The sequence below is a fragment of the Copadichromis virginalis genome, linkage group LG5 (genome assembly GCF_057382275.1).
Source record: "Copadichromis virginalis isolate Kocher_CV1m ecotype Utaka linkage group LG5, C_Virginalis_male_GT1.1, whole genome shotgun sequence".
In the NCBI taxonomy this organism is placed as follows: Eukaryota; Metazoa; Chordata; class Actinopteri; order Cichliformes; family Cichlidae; genus Copadichromis; species Copadichromis virginalis.
Genome location: NC_140622.1, coordinates 21,390,868 through 21,401,415, shown reverse-complemented (window position 1 = coordinate 21,401,415; position 10,548 = coordinate 21,390,868). Strand labels below are relative to the sequence as shown.

At 38.8% G+C, this 10,548-nt stretch overlaps 2 protein-coding genes and 1 long non-coding RNA gene across 5 annotated transcripts in view; 1 reads left to right on the top strand and 2 right to left on the bottom strand.

The window, feature by feature from the left end:
* Window positions 1-960: 960 nt before the first annotated feature.
* Window positions 961-3,996, bottom strand: gpr61l (G protein-coupled receptor 61-like). The gene is made up of 2 exons (XM_085456654.1): window positions 3,714-3,996; window positions 961-2,824 (listed from the first exon to the last, which is right to left on the bottom strand). The coding sequence occupies exon 2, from the start codon at window positions 2,770-2,772 to the stop codon at window positions 1,468-1,470; it is 1,305 nt and encodes a 434-aa protein (XP_085312780.1). The 5' UTR covers window positions 2,773-2,824; window positions 3,714-3,996; the 3' UTR covers window positions 961-1,467.
* Window positions 3,997-5,414: 1,418 nt separating this feature from the next.
* Window positions 5,415-10,272, bottom strand: parp3 (poly (ADP-ribose) polymerase family, member 3). 2 transcript variants are annotated; one of them, XM_085456650.1, is made up of 11 exons: window positions 10,209-10,272; window positions 9,719-9,921; window positions 9,514-9,639; window positions 9,076-9,258; window positions 8,726-8,864; window positions 7,367-7,590; window positions 7,116-7,271; window positions 6,893-6,979; window positions 6,634-6,811; window positions 6,405-6,548; window positions 5,415-5,914 (listed from the first exon to the last, which is right to left on the bottom strand). In XM_085456650.1, the coding sequence occupies exons 2-11, from the start codon at window positions 9,902-9,904 to the stop codon at window positions 5,739-5,741; spliced, it is 1,599 nt and encodes a 532-aa protein (XP_085312776.1). In that variant the 5' UTR covers window positions 9,905-9,921; window positions 10,209-10,272; the 3' UTR covers window positions 5,415-5,738. The 2 variants fall into 2 exon arrangements, with proteins under 2 accessions (XP_085312776.1, XP_085312778.1); XM_085456652.1 differs by having other exon boundaries at window positions 9,755-9,921.
* LOC146709607 (uncharacterized) overlaps window positions 10,220-10,548 on the top strand; it is a 50,631-nt gene continuing 50,302 nt past the window's right edge. The window contains exon 1 of one of the 2 annotated variants that reach the window (XR_014920459.1): window positions 10,220-10,281. This is a non-coding gene — a long non-coding RNA (uncharacterized LOC146709607). The remainder of the gene's footprint in view (window positions 10,282-10,548) is intronic. The other variant, XR_014920457.1, reaches the window with a different exon arrangement.

Genomic DNA, 10,548 nt, shown 5'->3' with positions numbered 1-10,548 from the left:
GTTTACATTATCCCCAAAGACATCAGCATTTACACAATTTATTTTTGCATCAATGTTTTACTGTGTGTCCTACTATTAATCTCTTGATTGATGTGTGTGAGTCCTAAATTGTGCGTATTATTATTATAATCTCAAAACTGTACATTTGAATAATAGAGTCCTTTATGCTCCCTTGTGTGCTTCTGCATCATTAAAAATAAAATAAAAAAAGCTACCACGGCATTTACCCAGGGATTAAATATACAGCTACAGTAAGGTAAGAGTGGTGCATCGTGTATAGTACAGCAAGTGAAATGGTGTTAGCCGTTATTTGCTGTAACCACACTATTCTGTCTTTTTCCCTGTTTGTGAAAGACTAACACAAACAGCAGGGGTCATAAAATAGCACTTTGTCACCACTCTCAGAGCATAATCATTGCCCAGTAATGATTTCCATTGTAAATTCACTATCGTTTCCTCACCATACCTATGTCACTATTATAGTAGCCCTTATTTGCAGGGACTTCTGTGACCTACCTTCAGTCTTTCTTTGCATGTTAATGATCCGTATCTGAACTTCCAGACCTTTTAAATGTGAATTAGCAAACTCCAATCAGGATCTGATTCTTAAGTATACATCCAGCTGAAAGGTCGCTGGTGCTGTGCGAGTCACCTCCAGTCACTCAATTTCCACGACGACAGAGCCAGCTGATGCCCATGATCCATCAGCATATCTGTTGCACAGAAGAACTCAAAGGTATTAGCCCTCAGGTTCATTTGACCTCTGAACACAGAGAGCATTGGCACTTCTACGGGATTATTTGGTCATATATGATAACCACAAGCTCCTGAATATTAAATAGAAAGGCCCACAGCTTGGAAACATGTAGCACTTTAAAAATATCAACACAAAAATAGCATTTAAATATACATTATTATTGAGATATATAATATACTTGTTATTGAGAGGAAACCGGGAACCAACTCTCAAGACCTTATTATTGCAGTATTCCAGATTTACATTCATTCCAGATTTACATTTATAAACATATAGAAAATTACCACAAACACTGTTAAAATCTGAGAAATCAGAGAAAGGTTAAATTACGTTGGAGAATAGATCATCATTTCAATATTTCCGGTTACAGTACAACCACAGTCCCTTGACCTAAATAGGAAAACTTATCATAATTAAAAGATAAAATATCCTAAACATTATATTTGTACTTGAACAGATTTTTTCCAATACTATCTTAAAACAATACTGTCAATGTCCATATGTATGTTAAAAGCATTATTGTAACTGTTCCTTCTGTTTATAGAGGCCACTGGATTTTGTCCACCATCACTTATTCCTTCAAAAGTGGCCTGCTTTTCCCCAGCACGGACAGAAACATATTGATTAAGATCAAATGTCTTGCAAAAACAAAGAACAGCTACAGTGACTACATATTAGCTCTGCAGTACACAACTTCTGCTCATCATTGTTTAAGCATGCTCCTCTGGTATTTGTCCAGGTATCTTATTTACTTGATCCACAGTATGGGTAGTGGATGGTTGGGGACTGGAGTTGGCACAGTTGGATCGAGTTTCAGTTGTACTAGTGGTTCTTTGAATGAACTGCAGGAAGTTTTCCTGAAACGAACCCTCTTGGCTTGATGCCCCAAACTCCAAAGGCTGTGTAAGGCAGCAACGTCTAAACTTTACCAGCTCCTCTCTGATCTGTCTGTTCAACAGGCCGTAGAAGAATGGGTTGACAGCAAATGAGGAGTAGGCCAGCCAGGTGACAGCTTCCTCCAAGTCCCCAGGGCTCTGCATGGAACCAGTCAGAGACATCTGCAGGTGGAAGATGAAGTAGGGCAACCAACAAACCAGGAACTGGCCTACGATGAATACCAAAGTCAGTGCAGCTTTGCCTCCACTGAATGCCCTCTCTGGAGAAAGTCTTTGTGGCAGAGTACGGGTGGTAGTGATCATGGTAGTCTGGCTGTTGATGGAGTCAGAGCGATCCTTGGCAGGGCTTGCATTTGCCCATGTTGTTACTGCAGGGGCTTGCTGCAGGGCTGCAGAACGAGCCACCTTGTACACAGCACAGTAAACAGCAAAGATAACCACTGCTGGAGCCATGAAACAAACCACACTAAATAGCACTGCAAATACTCCTCTTAGGCGACTGTGGCTCGCGTGAAGAGAGCAGTGAGCCGCTGCAATCGAGCTCTGAGGTCCGTAAGCTGGCCATCCAAACAGTGTGACAATAGCCAAGAGGACTGACTTAACCCAGATCAGTAACATGACACCAATAGCAAGATTGATGGTCATCTTGACTTCATAACGCATTGGGTGTACAATATAGAAGTAACGTTCTACACTGATGGCTGTGATGGTGAGAATGGACAGACAAATGAGGAAAACATTAAGAAAGATGTAAACCTGACACTCCAGAACAGTGAACACAACAGTTCCAAAGAACGGCGAGCTGGATATGATCCCCAGAGGCATCAGGAGGATGGCACACAACAAGTCAACTGCACACAGGTGGCACACAAAGGCAAACCTCTTAAGGTGAGGCGCACGAGCAATCGCCACCATCACACCAGTGTTGGCCAACAAAGCAATGAGGTTGAGGGTAACCATGCAGAACAAACCGAAAAGATCTTTGATCTGTGACTGAGAGCTTGTGACAACACCCACATCAGCAGGAACGGTAGGATTGGGTTCCCACAGGGCAGTTGTAAGATTCAGAACAGAATGATTTGCCACAGAGGCTAACATGGACCTGGTCTTGTCAGCCATTATTAAATCGCAGCTTCCTCCATTTTTATCTCAGATTTCTTCATATGTGGATCTGTGTTGAAAGGAAATGGAAAAACTCTCATAAAACATCTATAAACATTTTAAAGTAGTTTAAAAGCAGACTTTACAAGCGTATTTATGTATCTATTAAAAAGGTATGCTTTTTATCTCTGTGTATGTGATCGCCTCTGTCCATAGAATGTCTTGCAATTTTATTTAATATGAATTAATTGAGAAATATATTGCAATTAAATTACCACAGTCATTTAATTCCTCACTGTGACTTGTTAAAAGGTCATAAGAATAATAGCAGCTGGTGTAAACATATTGATGGGTAAACTTTGAAACGTTTAGAGTAAAAACAATGGTTATACAACGTTCAGTCAGCTTACTAAACTGCTGTTAAATTAAAGAGTTGTGAGGAGAGTTGTTTCTCTTTAAAAAGTCTAATCCATTAACAGCCAGTACTCTAAGTGGTTTTACAGACTGATTTAGATCTAACTGCAATCTGATAAACCTTTGTTCACACGGCATTTTGTTTTCATCAGGAAGGAATTATTGACTCCTTTTGTTGTATTTGCAATGTCAGGATCAATTACGAGGAGATGATGTGATGTAGAAGTTATTATAATCACAACTGTGACTGAACAAATTTTGGTAGATTTTGGTAGACACACTAATAAAAGTAACTGAAATTATAAACCCATTGTTATGGTAAAATGTAGACAAGTACAAGTTATTACTTTAGACCTGCTGTAGGAACACACTAGTACCACTACTAGATACTGAAATAGATTGCAATGGTACACTTTCAAAAATTTCTGTGCCTTCATACATTATTGTGGGGAAAATATATTTATTGACTCCCTTTTGTATTTTTGTTTGCTTAATAAAGAAACAAATAGAGCACTGAAAAATGAGATCAAACTGAAATAACTTACCCATGAACCACTCTGTTTCTACACCATAGTTAAATCTGAATAGGTTAACCAAGTGTCAGTGCTGACACCACTATAGCTTAAATCCCACATATTGTTTATGCAGTCCCAGCTTTTTTGTTGTTCTTGTTAATACCACATGAAAAGTTTAAGAGGAGAGTTTCAGAGCTGCTAGACAGGTATATTCCCAATTCCATGACGGCTTTCCATTTTTAAATGATGCTTCTTCTCTTCCTTCTCCCTTCCTCTAGTAACACCCCAATTGCTGTTTGATGCTGTGTATGGCGGTGACTGTCACACATTGTATTGTGTGATTGTGTGAGTGATGTGTTTTTTGTTTTTTCAAGCGGACACACACTCCTCTGTCTTCCTCCAGAGCCCAGTCTCTCCTGGGTCCTAACAGCCACCAGTTCAAAGATTTATTTCTGTTTTTAATGTAGCTTACGTTGGCACTGCAACGGTTTTCTTTTTACATCTATTTGACTTTAAATATTTTCAATTTACTGGATCTTAGGTCATCTACATCTTAAATTATATGTTTCATTGAGCTGGATTATAGTATACCTGTAGAGAACACCACTCACATAATACGAACTTTCCTAAACATTAATAAATAAATGATAAGCAGTGTTTGCAGCAAGCACAATGTGAGCTAGTATCTTGCAAAATGAGTCCTTTAAACCCTTTGCAATACAGTGCTTAAAAAAATCATTAAACCACCTGTTATTAAAAAAAGAAACCACAAATACACACAAGAGAAAACATCTTAATCTTCACCAATATTCTATACTACATTTTCCACTTTTCTGTAAGATGATACATTTTTGGATAAATTCACAGATAATAACAATAACTTTACTTTAGCATTAAAAATATTACTCCGATTAAAGAGTCTGCACATGCTGGTGGATTAATCATTACATTGGGTGGTGGACTAATAAATGTGTTAAGCACTCTACATAACACATAAACACAGCATTATATGAGAAACATTATGAATTCGAAAGAGAAGATATCCAAACAACCAGTAAACATTTTAGATGATTTATTCTTTATTTATGGATTACTTGTTTACAATCACAGTCAGTGCATTACCATTATGGCATCATTTTAACTAATTGCCTTCATAATAAGAGATGTTGCAGGGGCACTTCAGTATATTCTATATTCACGTAATGTCATAGTGCATTACTACAAACATTTTTTAAATCTAAAATAGAGTTTCTCATTAATGACACCATGTGGTTGTATTTGGAATAAACCAATAAGGCATAGTGGGACTGGCTTCCAAAGCAGAAAACTCCTTGAAGCCTTCTTACATTTGTAACAGTTCTTCAATGTTACCTAAGAATTTGCATTTTACATTTTCATAAATATGTCTTTGTATAGGTACCATTTATGCCTCTTTCCCACACCAGTTTAACTTAATTTATCACTACTCAAAATGCATATATAAGTGCACATTCAAGACCCTTTCTTTCTGATGCACAGAACTGTGTCCTTCGTTGTCACTTAGACAAAATGATGCGTATGCAAATATGTAAACCCTATAGAAACAGAACTGAGACGCCAAACAGAAGGTGAGGTTCAATATGTAATTCAATGGTTCTCAAAATGGCAGGCTCCACCTCATTAGCTGTAAGAAGTCATCCACTGCTTCTCAACAACTAAAAACTTGAACATTACTGTTTTTTCTTAAAAAAGAAAAAAGAAAATCACATGAATTGAAATCAGTTTTCACTTTACATTTTTCACATCGTAGTCCAGCCCTCCAGTTTGAAAACCACTAATTCAATTCAAAAACAAAAATGTGCAAAGACCACCATGCATTGTATATTAGCTTTACATTTTTTAAAGTATGTATAAAAACTTGCAAACTACACAAACATAAGCGTAAGGCACAGAAAAGTGCATCTAAAATGAACAGATCCACATTCACTGCATTAGACCATAGCCTTATCAGAAGGACTGTAGGAAGTCCATCACCAAGAAACAAACAAAAGGACCTTCATTTTTCTTTGGTTAGAATTAGCCATACATATTTAGCTCCAGCAAGTAGCGAAGGCGGCACTGACTCTCTTTGTAGATGAGATATTCACTGTTGCTGAAGTGACTATCAGAAAACTGGGGTTGCTTTATTGGCTTACCCTGAGGCACAGCAACCTTCTTACCCTCCTGGGTGATGAAGATATCCTTGGACGGATCTGAAATCAAAGAATCACAAAGTGATATAACAAAATTGACAGGAGGTGGCATTCATATTGCACTTTTCCGGACTAATTTATCATTCAAAGTGCACTACGGGCCACAAGGTGCTTACATGAACACCTGCAGCCTATTTAGGGTCACCATTTCACCTAACATGCATGTCTTTGGGCCGGAGGTAAGGCAGCGAGCACAGAGAGCTCATGTAAGCTGCACACAGAAAAGCTACTGCCACTCTGATTTTCAAATGTTTATATTTTTATTCATTTGGGGGAAACTGACACAATCTGATAACATGAATAGCAAGTTTCTTTTAATGAATTTGTCATGAGTTACCAGTAGAAATTAAACTTCATCCAAACTGCCAAACAATTTCAAGGACAAAAGGCACGCAGATCTCTCAATATGCTGATAGTTTACTTTGTGACATTGTATATTTCTTTATAAAAAGGTATTATTTTACCGTACAAAACGTAAAAAGTACTGCACCTGGTTCGACCATGCCTCGTGCCACCACACTATCATACCCGGCCGGAGGCGTCCTCAAGGAACAATTGTCTCTGGTAATGGTATGCTCTTTGCCAAGGGCGACCTCGCTGAGAAACATCACTCCTGTATTTTTGGAAGGGCGCACTGAAAATGGACAGAAAGTGAAAAGTACAATGTTATGACTCCAATAAAGACCCAAAATTGTCTTGTTTCTTGCTTCTAGCCTTACCGTAACATGCAGACTTGCTGTTTTCAGAGGCAAAATAGATACCACAACCGACACGGCCTCCCGAATGGGGCATTATCCTCAGACCACTCTTCAGGATAGCTGCAACCACTGCTATGTTTGTACCATGCCACAGCAGACGCCGATTCTCCAGATTATCGTTCTCATTAAAGCGCTGCCCCTGCAATGCGGAACATGTGCTTTCGGTCAGAGGACGCCCGTTTTCTGTGTTTGACTTAATAAAACTGGCTGTAGTGCCTACCTCTGTCTCTCGATCGACTTCCCAAACATTGAGAATTTTTGGTTTGTAATAGTCACCTGAAGTCGCTTTCAGGTAATTTTCTATGATCTTCAAATGTGAAAACACAAAGAGGGAAATAACACAACTGCTACTATTGTATAAAACAACATGAATAGCAGATCTGAGATAAGCAGCAGTCCAAAACCTTTGTATTTATAAGACTTAGTCACGTAAGAGACAGTACCTTGAACATTTCTGTGTTCTTTTCCATCAGAGTCAGCTTGCATTTGAGAGAATTGTAGTCTTGGTCTATAGGGTGAGGAACCGTCTGTATCATCTCTTCTTGAGCCTTCTCAGTCTCTGACTTCAGAGTCTGGGCAAGCTCAATGTCAGCCAACACCTGTAAAAAACACACAACAGGGAACAGACTTTAGGAATGAGAACACAGCACAGCGAGACAAAGCTTCTCCTAATTTATGAACCAGAAAATCTTACCAAGAGCATCTCTTTTTTCTTCTCCACAATCTCTTTGTCATTAATAGTAGGCGGTCTGTTCCTGCCAAAGTTATGTGGGATTGTGGTGTAGAATTTTGAGGAAAGCTCTTCTAGACGTCCTTTTCCACTTTTTTGATTCATAGCAGCTTCAATCTCCTCCAAAACCTCAAAGCCTTTTGCAATCTGGACCTTGCTGAGCTTGCCCAAAGGCATCTTTTTGATGTCTGCGTAATAACCACATACAAAAAACACAATTCTCAAGCAGATCATTGCATGTTTTCATAATTTTTGTGCCCAGGATTGCACTAAAAACACTTGTCAAAAAGTGTTTTTAGTGCAATTTAAAAGGTTTCCAAATTAGAAACAAAAATGTAAGGTTAGGTTGTTTTCAGATGATTAGTGTGCTCATAGAGGAAGCTACACAATTGATCCTTCTTTTGACTTCTTTTGATTTCAGGGTTTAGAAAAGCATAGTGAAAACAGGACACTCTCGTAAACCACGCAACCTTTCAGACCAAATCAGATAGTTACTATTAAGTCTTCACAGGAAACAAGTTATGGAGGTGCAGTGGGTTAAGCATAATAATGTGTGAAGCCAGCACTCACTTACTTTTAGAGCTATGAAACATGTACGGATGCACAAAGGGGACAAAGGTGCAGAGAGAAGCCTATCGAGTTTTAAGCCTGGGATTGCTTTTACTGTTTTATCTCTTCATTTTTGCCTTTTCTAGCTTTCTGCCTACTGCAGCTAGCAAAGCCCAGAACATTAATCATATATGTCCAAAATGCTGAGATGAGGGAAGATATGCAGATGTAGACTTTACCCTTTGTTTGTAACAATGTTTAATCATTTACATCGCATTCTTTATTGTTTCCTACAGTTCTTAGAAATACAAGTTAGGCTTAATATACAGGAGTATTTTTAAAGTCTGCACCCATTTCAGCTTCACAGGTACATTACACAACTGGTATTTTAAATACAAAGAGTGTTTGCAGACTGGATCTGTCGTGTGAAAACATTTCAAAGTCAAAGTCAAAGTCAACTTTATTTGTCGATTCTGCCACATGTACAGGACATACGGAGAATAGAAATTGCGTTACTCTTCAATCCCTAGATAAATAGCAAATGAACATTTAAATATATTTAAATATAAAAGTGATTAAAAAATGCAAGTAAAATAATTAAAAAGTAAAAATTTAAATAAATACAATTTTACATATAACAAGAAAGCTATATAATATACAATATAATGGGTAAGTGACATTGAGTGTAAACCAGGCAGAGTAGTGCAAATAGGCAAATAGTGCAAATGGAGATTTAGTAGTGTACGGTAAGATTTACAAGTGAGACACACCCACCTAGGTTCATACATTCCATCGCCTCCTTGAACATGTCATTGCTGAAAATGAGCTTAATGAGGCTCTGTGTAGCTTCATCGAGGGTACAAGGTAGGGCGTTCTTTGCAACCTGGGCTGGCTTGCCATCAACACAGTCTACCTGCAATGTCCAAGAGAAGGCACAGGGAGATTCTGCTAAAGCTCATACAGAGTGTCAAAAGTCTAAAATATTAGAGACGCAGTTGAAGAATTTGTATTATTATTATTATTATTTTTTAGAGACTTTGCTTTTCATACTGTGATTTTAACAATTTGAGGTTTCATAACCACACTCAATGCTCCTTGACCTAATCATCAGGTATTTAAATTACCTTGATTTCAGCATCTTGCTCTCCATCCACCTCTATCAAGGTGTACTTCCCAGGGTGAGAGACAAAATTCATTCGGTCGCTCCAGTTGTTCTTTGTCTTGTCCTTAAACTTCTTCTCAAAGTCCTTGACAGCATTTTCAGCCTTATCAAAGGGCGAACTAAGTTTACTCTGTCCGACTTCCCCCTGAAACCAGGTTAGAAATGAAGCACTAACAGTGATGCTAATATGTCAACACACAGCAATAAGGGGTTAAAAATGAATAATGTCTGCTTTTCCCCCCTAAGCCCTTTAGAAAAAGTATCTATCTATCTATCTCACGCTCTCTCTATACACATATATACATAAATATATATGTATAAATATATATACACATAGTGTGGGTGGGTACATGAATTAACAGAACAAAATGCATTTAAAAAAACAGTGGAACAAACTCACCACTCTGCCCCATCTGTTCCATGAATAGTACTTCTTGTTTGCTTTAACAACTTGGATGACATAAAACTTATTGTTGTTATGTCCGATATTTGTCTGATTGAGCATGCAGTCGTAATCCTCATACACCTGGTGAAGACATTAGAGAACATTTATCAAAATCAGCTTTCTGCTCCTGCACTAACAAGCCCTACTTCACGTGTCCTACCTCTCCACAGGATGACAATGAACAGTGTTCATCTACCTTCTTGTTGCTTTTTACTTGTGGCCCTGCAGCCAGCAGGGCTTCCTTTGCAGAGGTAAAGGCATCTTTGGCTTTTGGTGTTTCAGGCTCTTGTTTGACCTTCTTTCCACCAGCCTTGGCAGCAGAAGCAGCTCGTCTCTTTGGTGCCATGGTCCTAACTGAAAGGCCTGTACACAAACTTATCACTTTGGTCTCTGGACATCATGACTGGACAAGTTCACCGGCATGCCTGCACTGCTCATACAACCATCTCTGACTGTTCATCAGAACAAGCCGAAGTACTCCCCACACATCCGTTACCGATAATTACAGACTATCTGCCATTAGTAAAAACAACACCCGACACTGCAACAGTAGTTTTGATATGTTTTGAAGCAGCGCAGACACTGGACCAGTTCCGCCCCTTGTTATTTATCATAAAAACAACAAGAATTTCCCTGTGTACGGGACTCACCTTGTAACGATAAATGATGCTAACAGCAGACTCAAAGATGTTCCTCGTCACCAATGCAGAACACCGGCTGTAAGTGAGTGTCTATAATTTTCTGTAAGTTTACAATCACTTTACAAAACACGGAAGTGCTGGAGCTGAGTTGTGCCCTCCTCTTCTGCTGCTGGAGTCAACGGAGCGGACAAACGGCTATACCGCCACCTAGCTAGCTGAGTCCGGTGTGAGGCTCGTTTGTGCCTTTCACAGGTGGATTAAGCGAGGACCAAGGCCAAAATGAACTGGTCTTTTAAGTTCTGTGACTATCTGTGCCCTACCTATAGCTATATAATATAACAGAGGTACT